Here is a 16042-nt window from a genome sequence, read left to right as displayed (position 1 = left end):
GTTTGATCAAGCAATATTACTCTAACAAGAACAACTACTTAATTGGGTTAGTTAGAATGATCCACAACAGTTGGTATGAGAAACTGACCTGTTTATCTCTATTTATTTAACAGGGTTAAATAAACAAACTTTAAATTTGAACATTAACATTAAATAAAAAATATAGCTGGTTTGCTTTGGCCCCTTAATAAATAGAAAATAGATCAACACAAGAAATCTTTAAAATTTCTAACAATGAAATTAAAATAGCAGCAAGACTCCACACACTTGTGCTTTGCTCCCCTAATAAATAAAAAAAGATTAACACCACAAGACATTGTTGGCATTTAACAAACAATGCAGCCTTTCCTTTTCAGTTATTTTAGTAGTGTTTTTGTAGTCCATCCATGTCTCCAATTTCACTAATTGTGCCCAAAACAGTGCCATCAGTGCTCTTTACTTAAACAGTAAGAGTGTTAACCAAATAAAAATATCACTCTCAAAAAACCAGAGCAGAAAACAAATAGTCACTTAACTAAGTTGACCACTACTCTTCCTACCCTCCTGTGTCTGCCGTCTGCATGCTGGCCTGTTGGATTGATAGTAAGAGCTGGAGCGGATCACTGGAATAGACTGCTTGACTCGCGGAGCGCTGGGCTGGCCGAAAAACCTGGAGCAGATTCCGTGAAATCGGAGTTCGCAGTTCTTGGATCAGCATTTTTCCATGCAGTCCAATCCGATGCCGATGCCCGTTTTTTGCTAGTATCGGCGGCCGATATCCCTAATACTGTGATGTAATATCAAGAAGAAAAAAGAAAGTAGAAGAAATACCTGAAAGAAGAGGCACCTCTGCTACTCTAAAAAGTAGTGATATAGAAGAACAAGACATTTCAAATTGTCCACAGCTATATACAAGAAGAGAAAATAAGAGAAAGTCATGTCAACATCACCACTGGAGCAATGGTGCCATGTACCAAAACCCACGAACAACCACAAGCATCAAATGCTAATGTCAGCACAAGGTAATCATCATCAAAATACAAGAGTCAACATCATCATCATCAACATCAGCATAATAATGGTTCAAACACTAAGAGCAAGCATACAACGCATAGAACAGTCAAAAGGAAGTGTCACAGGAAAGGCCTCAGGTCAAACTCCTCATTTAGACCTTTCGGAGAAAGAGTGCCAAGGGTGTAGATCCAAAATGCTTCTCTCCTCAGTCAAAGAGAGTTTACATCACCTCCCCGACTGGGTAGTTTGACCTGTTCAATACCAACATATCTAAGGGAGCACACATTATGTGAAGTCTGTGTAAGGTGTACTGCTACTGAGCTTCTGTTGTCATGGTTACGGATGCTGGACCTGTGCTCTGAGATCCTAGTTTTTAATGCTCTAGTAGTCTTTCCAACGTAGGCTAAGCCACATGGGCATTTAAGAATGTAGATGACATTCTTGGTGTTACAAATAATCATGCCATTGATGTTGAAAGGTCTACCAGTACTTGGGTGGCTGAAAATTTGTGTATTATGTGTGAAGTTACACTGAGTACAACGGCCGCATCTGTAGTTACCATGGGGAACAGTCAGTAAATGAGGCTGCGCAAGTGGTGGGAGGTGGGCTCTCACCAGCATATTGCTCAGGTTAGGTAGTGTCTTATAGACAATCCGAGGAGGTGAGGTGAAGAACTTGAGTGTGGGATCAGACTCAACAATGTGCCAGTGTTTCCTGATGATGTCCTCAAATGCTTTGCCCAGAGGAGAGTACTGAAATTGGAAATTTGGTGCGTGCCTGTGTAACCCACTCACGTTTGTATTGTCTGTGTAGAAAACGTTTCTCTAGGTCATCTGCCTGGATTTGGAAATCAACATCAGAGCTGCAGATGCATCGGATGCAACTGAACTGTGAAATGGGCAGACTCTTTTTCAATGGTACTGGGTGGAAAGATGTGCCGTGGAGAATGGAGTTTCTGTCAGTGCTCTTACGGTACAGATTAGAACAAAGTCTGTTTTGATCTCTGTACACAAGGATATCTAAAAAGTTCATCTTGTGTTTATCATAGTCCATGGTGAATTTCAAGTGGTGGTTGTTAGTGTTTATGAAGTCATGGAATTCCTTAAGTTGTGTTTCAGAACCACTCCAGACAAAAAATACATCATCTATGTACCTCCTCCAGCTGGAGATGAAGGGTAGATGAGGATTGCGTTGTTGGTTGAAGATTATGTCATGTTCGAAGAATCCACAGTAGAGGGAAGCAAAGCTAGGAGCCATTTTTGCTCCCATACTCTTTCCTGACGCCTGGAGGTAGAAGTCAGGGCCAAACAGAAAAAAGTTGGAGGTGAGTATAGTCTCAATGAGATCCAAAATACAAATAGTACTGGGAATGCCATGAGAACGCTGATTGAGGAAAAATTCTGAAGCCCTTAACCCCCCTTCAAAAGGTACATTTGTATATAGGGATTCAATATCCATAGTCACTAAAAAAGATTCCTCTGGCATTTCGATGGATTGAATCATTTTAATGAATTCCATGGAGTCTTTATCATATGATGGAAGTGACATGACCAAAGGCTGGAGAAAGTGATCTACGAAGGCTGAAATGTTTTCTGTGAGTGAGCCGATGGCAGCAACAATAGGCCGACCTGGAGGGACATCTGTGTAGCTTTTGTGTATTTTAGGTAAGGTGTACAGCACTGGTGTCACAGGAGAGTCCACAACCATGAAGCTGTGTTCAGTTCTGGTGATTTGTCCACTCTCCGGAAAACAATCCAATTTCCTCCTGATGTGCTCTTTAAACTCTTGTGTGGGATTGTGATTAAGTTGTCTGTAAAATGTCGTATTGCTTAATTGTCTCTGGATTTCACCCTCATATGCGGTGCGGTCCTGGATGACGATAGCTCCACCCTTATCTGCAGTCCGGATGACCAGTGTGCTGTCATTTTTAAGAGCCTTTAATTCACTTAACTGATTTTTAGTCAGATTATGAGACACTCTATATTCCTTTTTTCTTTTGAGGAGGAGGGAAACATCATTCTCAACCTACCTACAGTAGGTGTCAATAGAGGCATTTCTCTTGTTAGGGCAGTGGTTCTCAAACTTTTTCTGTCATTCCCCCCTTTGGAGGAAGAAAAATTTTCATTCCCCCCACCCCAACAGAATTGTGACAAAATAGGCCATGTTTAACTTTATTGACATATCAAAATCAGGAATATTCCTTTTACTGTGCTTTTTCACAACTAGAAAAAAGTAATAAAATGTGCATTCACTTTGCAAGAACAATATCAATGAAGTTCAGTATGTGCAAAAAAAGAACAAATGCATATCAAAATCCTGAATATTCCTTTTACTGTGCATTTTCACAACTAGAAAAAAGTAATAAAATGTGCATTCACTTTGCAAGAACAATATCAATGAAGTTCAGTATGTGCAAAAAAAGAACAAATGCATATCAAAATCCTGAATATTCCTTTTACTGTGCTTTTTCACAACTAGAAAAAAGTAGTAAAATGTGCATTCACTTTGCAAGAACAATATCAATGAAGTTCAGTAGGCCTATGTACAAAAAAGGACAAATGCAGATATCTGGCAAGAAAGATGAGTCTGTGACAATTAATTCTTACCACGGCATTAATGGCTGCAATGAGCCTGTTTTGTGCTGCACATCTTTTCAAAACGGGGTTGCAGGCTTGATACTGCCACTCTCAAGTCATGTTCAATATTGAGCCTGGATCTGTACTTTGTTTTTAGTGAGGCAACAGCAGAAAAGCCTATCTCACAGAGATAGGATGTGGCGAAGGGAAGCAGAATGCCCACAGCCCTTTGCCCTATGAGTGGATGCTCCCTCTCCACACCAAGCCAGAATTCAGTCAGTGTCTGTGCTGTAAACCTCATCCTCAGGGTGGAGTCTGATGTCATCTCAATGAACTGGTCCTCTTCAGCAGAACTGAAATCAGCAGGTACTGCTGCGTTGAATGGATTTCTTAGCCAGTCATACTGAGCACTGTTGTCTGGGAAGTATTTTTGAAAGAATCCTCTCAGAGAACAGATGTGCTCTTGAAGACATGGAATCACTGTGGTGGCGCAAGAATCACTCGTTTCAGCAAATTCACTCAGATTCTCAAAGAAATCAATGTTTCCTTGATCAAGTCGCCTGCCCCACATCTCCAGCTTTCGAGTGAATGCGCTGATCTTGTCTGCCAGGTGAGGAAGGTGCTTGTCTCTGCCTTGAAGCTGAAGATTTAATTCATTCAGCTTTCCAAATACATCGCTGAGATAGGCCAGTTTCATCAGAAATTGTTCATCATTAAACTTGGTGGCAACGTCATGCATATCCTCATCCTCCAAAAACACCCGAATTTCCTCTCTGAGCTCGAAGACTCGTGACAGCACTTTTCCTCGGGAGAGCCACCTGGCCTCGCTGTGGAACAACACAGCTGAATGTGTCGCTCCCATCTCATCACAAAGTGTGGAGAACAGCCGCGCTTTCAGGGGTCTTGTTTTGATGAAATTGACCACTCTAATGACGTCCGTCAGTACGTCGTTTAATTCAGGGCTCATCTGCCTTGTTGCGAGCGCTTCTCTGTGTATGACACAGTGCGTCCATTGCGCATTTGGCGAGACCCGCTTGATTAGCGCCTGCAATCCCTGCTTTTTCCCAGCCATGGTCTGTGCACCATCCGTGCAAACGCCAATACAGTTCTCCCATTTTAGCCCATGTTCTGTCAGGTAACTGTCAAGAAGCTTAAAGAGCTCATCAGCTGTCGCTCTGCTTCTTATGTATTTGCAAAACAGCAAATCCTCATACAGTGACTCAGACGTGACAAAGCGCACATAAGCAATTAACAAGCAGTCTTTATTGCTGTCAGTCGCCTCATCCACTTGTAAGGCAAAGCGTTTGTCTTTCAGTTTTTCAGTGAGTTGTTCTTCCAGATCATCTGAAATGTCACTTATACGTCTTGCAACTGTGTCATTGGACAGAGGGACAGCCTTCAATTTTTCAGCGCTTTTCTCATCAAGAATAGTTGACACCATATCTAAAGCTGCGGGCAGTATCAGCTCCTCTGCTATAGTGTGGGGTTTCTTGCACTGTACAATCCTATACGCCACTTTGTATGATGCTAATAGTGCGTTGTTGTTCACAGATGCAGCTTTTACAAACCGATGTTCCTGCTGACGATATTCACTGAGTTTTCTCTTAAAGAAGTCGAGTGGTTTATTGACGTTACTGGGGTGTATTGTCTCCAAGTGTCTTTTTAACTTGTTGGGTCTCATACTGTCAGCTGCCAGAGTTTTCAGACACAAAAGACACAGGGGTCTCTCTTCATCTCCGACCACATTCACCGTGAACCCAAGAGCAAGATAGGCTTCATCATATTTTCTTGACTTGGCTTTTTGATTAGGCCTACTGTCAACTGAGGAGGTCTCAGAAGCATCACTCGTTTTTCTTTTCGTCCCTGTCAAATATCTCTCCATTTTGAAAACCAACAGACTTGAACACAGTTGCTATAAAAGGCGGGTGAAAGCACGGTTTGTTTATGGTTCCGCTGCGAAAAAAATTCCGACGTCCAAACATTAGTTCCCCCCTCCTTTCCCCCCGGGTGACTCGCGCCACCCCTGCGATGCCTCCGAGCCCCCCCAGGGAGGCGCGCCACACACTTTGAGAAACACTGTGTTAGGGGGAATAAAGGTACTTTTACCTCTGAAGTGAGTTTGTGCTCCAGTGATGGTTCTTTGACTCGTGCTGGTGGTATCAGCGTGTTGCGTCACCTCATCCGTACCTTGGATGGAGACCGGAGGAGAGTTAGGAGAAGGCCTGTCATTGCCACTGAAAAACTCTTTAAGCCTCAACGTCCAAAAGAATTTATGCAAGTCTACGATGGTGTCAAAGTCTTTGCAGTGTGTGGTGGGAACAAATGACAGGCCTCTGCTTAAGGCGGCCAAACAGGTATCCGATACAGTTTGACTAGATAAATTAATTACATTGTGTACCTGTTCTGTCTCCGGCGAGTCAGATATGGATCTCTGACGGGAGCAGCCCTTCCCCCGCCAGGCATTTCTTCTTCTTTGTGCGTGAAATGGTCTCCTGGATTCGTCGCCTCTCCCGCCGTCTAAAAAAGAGCCGCTTGTATGAGAGTGGGCACTGGATTCGGAGTCCTCGTCCAGGTCTGTAGTCGACTGGTACTGTGTTTGGTGACGGTTACGGCCGGGCTCCACCAGCTGCAAACGCAAGCGTCACGTCAGCGTAGCGTCATGGCGTATTATGCCGCATTCATTTGGCAATCCAGGCCGGTCATTCCTTGTCGGATTTATATGACCGTATGACACGTCTGACCTGAAAGCGTTTCATTGCAACAGTACGGAAAGTGTGGCGGCGCGCCGTAAGTTTGTTTTTGTTTACATGGTTGCTGAGCAACGGAGACTTTGCTGGTTCAAACGACTTTAGGCTACAACGGGCTTGCACAGACTTTTTTCCAACACAAATCAACAGTGGAAACAGAAATGCCATTGCAAAGTAATTGTATGATTTTTACAACACAAACGCTTAATTAAACAGCATATACGAGGACAAATTGAGGACAAATAACTTTGTTTACCATTCACAATGTGCACAGCCATCTTCGTCGTGACGTCAATTCTACCGACTCGGTCTACCTGGACCTTGCCCGAGTTTGATGACGAGACCTCCGGGTAGAACGGGTGTTCTTTTGTACCTTTCCGGACTGGAAACCGTATCAATCCCGGTTCCGGCTACCAATAGACGGCAGCATAATTTGGGCTCCACTGACTGCGCACGGAAGCGACACGTAGAGAAGCCAGCGGGGTTGTTTACTGTTTGCCGACCCGGGAGGCTGCATGTAGGCTGCATGAAATGTTAAAGCATTTTCCATCTAAGTTATTACATATATTTGAGTTATCTACAAGTTCACTGTACTGTTTGTCATCTAGGCTACTCGTTTTCTTATTTACACGGATAAACTTGGGTAAATGCATGAAAAAAAATCATCACATATCACCTCTGATAATGGTTTATTCATTTAAAAACACATTGTGCTCGTTTAGCACACTATTTCATGTAGTTTTTATCTGCTGGAGGGTCACGTAGGGGAGCGTAGCGCGACAAAAATAGAAGAGCTGCGTAAAATAGAGAGTTGTCGCGCCACAGACGGGGGTTGTCGCGCCACTCCCGTTGCCGAGCCGCTGTAATTGATGGGGGGCGAGCTGCTACAGGACTCGCGCCGCTGGCGTGCCCGGTGGAGCCCGGCCACAAGTCGATGCGAAGTTAACGTTACCTCTCCAATCTTTGCTGCTCTCGTCCCTGGATCCTCGTGTCCTCCACAAAGTCGGATTTTTCCATTGATACACTCTCCCGCTGTCGTAATCTGCAGCATCTCTTTAAAACTTCCTCTTCTTGGAGGCGGTAATTTCTTTGGCTAGTTCATTCTTGAGATGTTCACACAGGTCCAAGAGCTGTTTGAGTTTGTCCGTGTCTGCGAGCTTGTTTCCCAGAAGTCGTTTGTCCTGCGAGATTTGGCGACACCTCCTAGATCGTGAGTGCCATCAAATCAAATGAACATTTATTCAATATCTCGCTCCATCTGTCACAGAAGGTATCATTGTCTTTGCCAATAATGAGGCCCTTGTTAATCCTTAGGCCGCGTGGGCTCCTTTTCACTCTCATATAGTCACTGAGTGTGACTGCATGCAGGTATAAACGTGTTTCTCTTTCCTACAGTCTTTCCAGAGTACTGGTGGAAACCTCAGCATTGGCTCAGCTGGTGCCACTGAACAGTGAGTCTTGCAAAATAATGCGCAAGTAATCCTCTTGAGTGAACTCAAAGGTAGCAGCAGCACTAGAATCCATGGTGGTGGAGCGTTCTGTGAAAATCAAGACACAGCTGTGGATGTCTTAAAAAATGGGAGTCACTCGGGGAGTGCTGTGCCAATCAAAAAGTCAAAGAGAACAAAAGGACACGCACATCCTAGAAAAGGCTTAGCCTAGGTGCTGGACCACAAAGAGGCATCAATGTAGAAAAAGTTGAGTCCGCACACTAGATACAGCTCCCAAGATTTAATCTGAATATCACCACATGTGATGTTTCGGGCACAGGCCCTTCATCAGACATGAAACTGGTACAGAGACACACCTGCGCACCACCACACAGAGACACTGATTGTTAAACATCAACATGTTGACATTATCACTGAGAGCATATTAGCAGGTTGATGTTGGCATTTAGCGTACAGCACCATGGCTATGGAGTCTTTGTTTTGTATTGTGCCGCATCAGGTCTGGTGAATGAACAAAGGTCACAATAAAAAAAAGTTCCATCACATGTTAGTAAGCTTAGTTGATAACATTGATGTCATTGTTTCCATGCCATTTTTAAATTACATTAATGTCAGCATTATATATACAGCTTTAATAGACCCTTTTTATCAGATCCACAGGACTTTTATCCTATTTGTAATAAAATGTGTCTAGACCAGTATAGTTTTGGAGATAGCACTGAGCCATAATCCAATAGCATTTTTTAGTGACTTTCAGTGGAATAGAATCATGATCATATGAACATTGTGCTATTTTTTTATATGATTATGTTAGCATTATTTAGCAGATTGTACCTGAAGCCTATGTATGAACAGTTTTGTCTGATGTAATAATAACAGGAACACAGTTCAGTGCACTCAACATTTTATTAGTTTTATTTTTATTTGATATATGATTTAGACCAAAAAAGGCATCTATTTGCGGCAGTATGATTTGCCGCCGGGTGGTACAATTCACCAGCAGTTTTGCTGTATAACACTGTCAGATGGTGTCAGTTTGAAACGCCATCTCATAACAGTTTGGAGCTGGAAATGCCCTGTAGGGGGGATGGGAGGGGTGGTGGATGGGATCCTACAAACACCGGACTTTTACCTAGGAGCCCAGTGTTCGCTTCCTGTATGACTGTAGAGCCAAACCAAGGTGTTTTTTTTTCTCTAAACCTAACCATGTGCTTTTGTTGCCGATGTTGTATGATTATTTTAAAAAAGACTGTATACATCTAACAAGCAGAAACTGTAAATGTCCTCTGAAAACTGAAGTGTATTTTAAAAAAGCCACAATGCATGAAACAGGCATAAATTGACATAGCGACCCAGAGCATCAGCAACAGACACACCCAGGATACCTGGCATGTCATGTGTGAACATGAAAGTCCACTGACCAAAAGGCAACATTTGACAAGTTCAGAGTGAGAATGTGTTGGATTAGGCAAACTCTTGCTGTATTGTGATATATATTGTTATCTTCAATTTGTACACATAAATATTGTAATATTGCTTTTGATCATATTACTCAGCCCTGACTGCAGATGAACTTATTTATACTTATTCAGTTCTTCATATGCTCTTCCATCCTCTCCTAGTGTGGACTTTGTTAAATGGTCGTCACAGGGGATGCTGAGGATGAGTCCAGATGCCATGAATTCCCTCTTCAAGCCCACCATAGACCACATCATCCAACATCTCAGTAAGCTACATTTCAGCACCTCAACACACATATACACACGCAGTATTTATCACCTTTGTGGTCAAATAAATCTTGTAGCTGCCAATTAAAACAGTGTTTTTCATGCTGACATTTATACAAAATCAAGATATAGTTAGTTGTCATTGTGTTGTAGTGTCGTCGTAGTACCTCATGGAAAACTATGTATCAGACAGTGTATACCATGTAATGTACCTAATTTTACGACTGCCACAAGGGACTATAGAAAGTTCAATGAGCGATTCATTTACAGAAGCAATTGTAACCTAACCCTGCAGTGAGGATCTATGTCAGAGATTGTCTGCAAAATGTAACAGTAAAAAGCAGCACATACTTGCTTCATGTAGTATTTTTCTGTCAATAAATCAGAGAGACTAAACAAATGCTAACAGGACTGTAAACCACATGGGGTTCATTAAGTTCATTAAGCATTTAGCAGTTAGAAATCCACTGGCTGATCTATTATTGAAAATTTAGATGCCAGTCACTAACGAATGAAGTGGTTTAAATAATCTGGCTACTGTTTAATAGTCTCACTGCATGCGTCTCTCTGCTATATTGTCAGAAAATCTCTGAAAATAAGATCCAAGTAGAATTCAGTAGAATTATAACAATTGGGCTCACACTGGATGCAGAAGTGCTTTGGAAGGAGGGCTGCCTGCTTGCTCTCAGCACTTTTGTTAACTGATTGGGCTGTTCACACTATAAGGTGCAGCGCCGAGCACCCAGGCCAGCTCATGATCTTCAGTAATGGTTACGGTGCCTACGGGGCCGTTTATACGACAACGATTTCAACTGAAAACAGTAAACTTTAGTTGCGTTTTGGCCGATCGTTTACATGACAGCAGCGTTTTGGTTGCCTGAAAACGCAACGATTTGAAAACGGGTTCCAGAGTGCAACATTTTGGAAACGGCAGCGTCTCCATTGTCATGTAAACGTGTAATATGCAGTTCCTCTGAAAACGGAGACTTTTCGCACATGCGCATTACGGTTCCAGTCACTAGGCATTCCGACCATCACAACAACAATGCCGAGCTCTGTTTGTGCTGCTCACCCTGTTGATTTGAAGTGAAGTGTAGATCTGTTACTGTAGCAACTCCACCTCGTCGTCCATCCAGACAAAGTTATCTGTGCATGCTTTCGCCATTGTGTCACCGTGTTGTAGAGGAAGGCGCTTCAGCGCAGGCGCATGGCGTCATGCCGTGGTGTTGCTTTGCAAATTTACACTGCCACCCATTGGCCTGGCGTGCATACTACAGCGTTTCCAGTAGATTTTGCGGCTCCGTGTAGGCCGTAAGGTGAATTAGAAAAAGTCTCACTGTTTTTTTTGTGCACTGTTATCTCGTGTTAACGAATTAATTATCTCGTTATCTCGATATAACAAAGATTGTTTTCCCGTGATAATTGTCAAGTCTGATGATTGTGCACTGGTTAATGTGATCGTCTTGATTTCAGCCTACAAGAGCTGCCGTGGTCCTGCCAGATGCCTCCTGCTGCTGCTGTTATCATTAGTCACACTTCTACTGTTATTATACACATATGATTATTGTCACATACCATATATTTCCAAATAGTCGCCCGGTGGCATATAGCCACCGGGCATCTAATAGCCGCCGGGGGTTTGACCCCATTTTGCGTATTAAACACCGGTACGATTAAATGCCAGGACGATTATTTCCTCATTCATTGCCTCAAGGAGGGACAGCCCTGCAGGCAGGGAGAGAGCAGCTCGCGAGGGCTGTTCTCTCCCTGCCTGCAGGGCTGAGGGACTGTTTGCGCTTTTACGCATGGATCGGTGGTGAAGTGGCGCACATGACTCGTGCTACGGACGGACAGACAGACAGACAGACGGACTGACGGACGGACGGACGGACAGAAAGCCACGTATCTAAAACAGGTAATACATCTGGCTACATCTTTCCCACATCAAATATCCGTGATCACCAACACCCGCGTGCGTTAAAGCGCACACAATTCCGTGTCCTCTCACCGTGGATGCTGTGATTTGATGGCCCGGTACTCATTGTAGCCCACTCTTATAAGACCCAATAATAATAATAATAATAATAATAATGATAAGTTACTGTGGACCTATATGCCATGCCTTTTAATGAAATTACCAGAGGAGTTTGCTGAAAAGCAGGTAATGTCTGCCTGAATTACTCGCGTGCGTCCCCGGTGAAAATCGCAGACATACATGGGAAATACGGCTTCTACAGTGTCCAAGAGACACATACAGAGATATACAACACAAAAAACAACATTCAGTACATACATACAATAAAGACAAAACAATACTAAAACATACAAACATTACAATACAATACAATACACACAGTACATTACAATAAACAAAATACAGACAACTCACTCACCCTCACCCATCCCACCCCCATATCTCAGATGTTAGGCAGAAAAAGAAAAAAAAAAGAGGTATTATATATATACAGATACACACATACATATATTTATACATATATACTGCATATACACACATATATACATAGTACAGTAACCCAGGATTAGGAAAATAAACACACTTCATACGACAGCTTGAATAATACAGTAAGATATTACAGTATTTGACACAAGAGACTGATTAGTGCGTAAATTAAAAACACGAGCAGTTAGTTTTGAGATGGCAAAAAAGGGATGACTTCAAACAGTAAAAGGAGGAGATTGATCTTCGAGAGAGTGGAAGATTATTCCAGTCAGACGGGGCTTTGTATCTAAATGCTTTACGGCCAATTTCTTTTGAGATGATGGGTACAGAATAGAAGGGATATTGCATGTTTCTGAGAGAATGTGAGGATCTGAAGGGAATCAGAAGTGATTTTAAATAAGAGGGACAATTAAAGTAAATACATTTAAAAATGAATAGAACCCAGTGGAACTGACTTCTGGATTTGGGCTGTAGCCAGTTGAGTGATTCATACAGGGGACAATGGTGAGTTCTGAAGGGACATCGCAAAATAAACCTACATAATGAATTAAAAACAACATTAAGGGGCCTGAGGTTGGTGTCAGAGGTGTTTTGGTATATGATATCGGCATAGTCTATGATGGGTAATAGCAGCTGGGAGATAATCCTTTTTCTGATTGGAAATGTAAAACAGTTGATTGAGCGATATAATAAGGAAAGACAGCCGTAAGTTCTTTTTATGATATAATCAATATGGGGTTTAAATGAAAGTTCAGGGTCGATCCAGAGTCCAAGATATTTAAATGAGTCAACTTTATGGAGAGGTGAGCCATCAACAAAATGAATGGGCAGATTATGATGATAAGATTGGGTGTGTCGTGTACCAAAAACCATGCTGCAAGACTTCTTTTGATTGAGTAGGAGTCTGTTGTTATAGAACCATTGTTGAACAGAGTTGAAATCAAGCTGTAGGGAATGTTGGATTTGAGATATGTTGGAGTTGGAGGTGTAAATAACAGTATCATCGGCATAAAGATGAACAAGACAGTTTGTGCATAAATGAGGTAGGTCGTTAATAAAAATGGAAAAAAGGAGAGGTCCCAAGGTAGAACCCTGCGGAACACCTTTATCCACAACCAAATAGTCGGACTGAGAACCATGAAAAGAAACATACTGACGTCTATTGTGGAGGTATGCATTAAACCATAATACAGCCTGTTGACTTAAACCAATAGAAAACAGTTTGTCCAGAAGAAGATAGTGGTCAACCATATCAAAAGCCTTAGATAAATCAATGAAAATAGCACCAGTGAGTTGGCCTCTTTCGGTGTGGCGACCTGTAACCATTGGTTAAATGGCCCATTCGGTTGGTATTCAAATAACTGGGGCTTTACTGGTATAATGCAATAGCACCACCCAGCGGTGAAACCCGTGTACACGAAAAAAATGACCCACTCTAAACGTTTAGAGATTTTTGTACACGAACTCACCCCTACATTATACAGTATTTTTGCACTAAAAACATACTGGACAGGAACTGTAACCAAATAACGGCCTGGTGCAGGTCGGTGCAAAAAAACCCAAAACAAAATAAAAGCCTTGAGCAAATAACCCCTGGTTCTTTTAAATGCCTGGGGTGAAAATCGATTTTGTGAAATAAACGCCCAGGCTACTATTTGGAATTCAGGACTTTACTTTTCAGCAAACTCCTCTGGTAATTTTATTAAAAGGCATGGCATATAGGTCCACAGTAGCTTATCATTATTATTATTATTATTATTATTATTATTATTATTGGGTCTTATAAGAGTGGGCTACAATGAGTACCGGGCCATCAAATCACAGCATCCGCGGTGAGAGGACACGGAATTGTGTGCGCTTTTACGCACGCGGGTGTAGGTGATCACGGATATTTGATGTGGGAAAGATGTAGCCAGATGTATTACCTGTTTTAGATACGTGGCTGTCTGTCCGTCCGTCCGTCCGTAGCACGAGTCATGTGCGCCACTTCACCACCGACCCGTGCGTAAAAGCGCAAACAGTCCCTCAGCCCTGCAGGCAGGGAGAGAGCAGCCCTCGCGAGCTGCTCTCTCCCTGCCTGCAGGGCTGTCCCTCCTTGAGGCAATGAATGAGGAAATAATCGCCCCGGCGTTTAATCGGACCGGCGTTTAATACGCAAAATGGGGTCAAACCCCCGGCGGCTATTAGGTGCCCGGCGGCTATTTGCCACCGGGCGACTATTTGGAAATATACGGTATGTGACAATAATCATATGTGTATAATAACAGTAGAAGTGTGACTAATGATAACAGCAGCAGCAGGAGGCATCTAGCAGGACCACGGCAGCTCTTGTAGGCTGAAATCAAGACGATCACATTAACCAGTGCGCAATCATCAGACTTGACAATTATCACGGGAAAACAATCTTTGTTATATCGAGATAGCGAAATAATAAGTCGTTATCACGAGATAACAGTGCAAAAAAAAATAAATAAATAAAAAATACATGGCCGTTCTCGTATTCCGTACTGGACAGCTATGTTGTCTATGTAATAATACGTCGGTTATGCCCAGGTATTGAATCAAATGTGTTTTAAGACATTTTTGCTTAGTTCACCTTATTGTCTATTTGTCTCATTGTGTTTCATGGACACGGCGATGTGAATAGCGCTGTTTCAGCTCATTTCTGCTCACTTTTGAGGACTTCCGGGTCTGTTTTCCTCTGCTGAATGAAACCATGGCGACACAAAATGTGGGTACCTTATTGGTGTAGCGCGATCACGTGACGGCCGTGCCACCACTCGCGTACCAAATCTCATTACGCTCAGGCGGAACAGATCATTATACTCAGACGGAACAAGTGCCGAATTACGACCCCGATCACAAGACTCTTGCGGGGTTATGAGCTATGAACTCCCGCTGATTAGCTGAACATGTATCGATCTTTTTTATGAAGTAAAGATCATGTAGTCCCCAGATGTCAGAACGAGATGAAACGATAACTGCATTCACCTTATGGCCTAGTGTGAACGGGGATCGTTTCAATAACATCGTCATATAAACGCAGAAGTTTTTTAGAACGCAAAGGACAGACTTTTCTGTTTTTACTGAAATCATTGTCGTATAAACGGCCCCTAAGCCACGAGCCAATTTGGCAAGAAAACACATTTAATATAAATGAAATGATTATATAAATGATCTGACTATGATAAAAGATAGAATATGCATCCCATGCTTACACATATTTGTCAGTTGTGTCTAAACAGAGAGTGAGAGAGACAAGTAGAGCCACACATGCACACACAGTCAATCACAAACACACGGACACAAAAATACGTACACAATCACACACACAAGCAGACAGGGACAGAGCTCTACAACTGATTTAAACAGAGCAGAGAACAGAATCGCTCGCTGACCAGCACTGAGAAATGCGCCTGTGCGACAACTGACACATCAGGGTGCTTCCACATCCGGTGTGAACCCAACGTGACATCACCCAGTCTTATAATCCTGCTTGCCTTGCCAGCAAGTGACAACATGGGTTTTCCATACTCTGTTTGGGTGTGTCACATAGACAACAGTCTACAACTGACCTCAGCCAGATGTGATGTTGGGTATGTCAGCGGTTCTAATGGCTGTATCTATGACAATATAAAGGATGCATGGGAGTATGAGGGCAGTGATGTTTACAATGTTTGAAAGGGATGCTTCTATTTTTGTATGTAAAGTGAGTATAAATAAGGCTTAAGCTTTAAAAAAAAAAAGTGCATAAATACCGACAAAATAAACACAGAGTATGGACAAAAGTCTGCTTTTGTCTCTATATCTAACGTTGAGCATAAATGAGCCTTATACCTTCCAACCATCAGAGGCCATTGCAGCCAGGGGCGAAAATCCCATTTCATAGTTGGGGGGGACAATAAACAGTAAAATTTTAGAGAATAATTCCAGGGGGGGACAAGGAAAAAAAGTTGTAGCCTGTCTTTTATACAGCATCTTTTACCGCAATTTGACGCTTTAATCTTCTCTCTATCTCTCCAACAGAGTGAATGTCTATACTTATGAGAAATGGCTTAACAACTAAACATTTCCTGCAATTAATAAA

General features: G+C 42.4%; 1 protein-coding gene across 2 annotated transcripts in view; it reads left to right on the top strand.

Moving 5' to 3' along the window:
* Positions 1-16042, top strand: part of hspa12a (heat shock protein 12A) — a 248915-nt gene that overhangs the window by 225367 nt on the left and 7506 nt on the right. For both annotated transcript variants that reach the window (XM_050070830.1, XM_050070829.1), the window contains one exon: positions 9390-9493. In XM_050070830.1, the coding sequence (XP_049926787.1) occupies positions 9390-9493 (104 nt within the window). The remainder of the gene's footprint in view (positions 1-9389; positions 9494-16042) is intronic.

Source organism: Epinephelus moara, chromosome 19 (genome assembly GCF_006386435.1).
Source record: "Epinephelus moara isolate mb chromosome 19, YSFRI_EMoa_1.0, whole genome shotgun sequence".
NCBI classification, from domain to species: domain Eukaryota; kingdom Metazoa; phylum Chordata; class Actinopteri; order Perciformes; family Serranidae; genus Epinephelus; species Epinephelus moara.
This window is presented reverse-complemented; position numbering and strand designations above follow the sequence as displayed.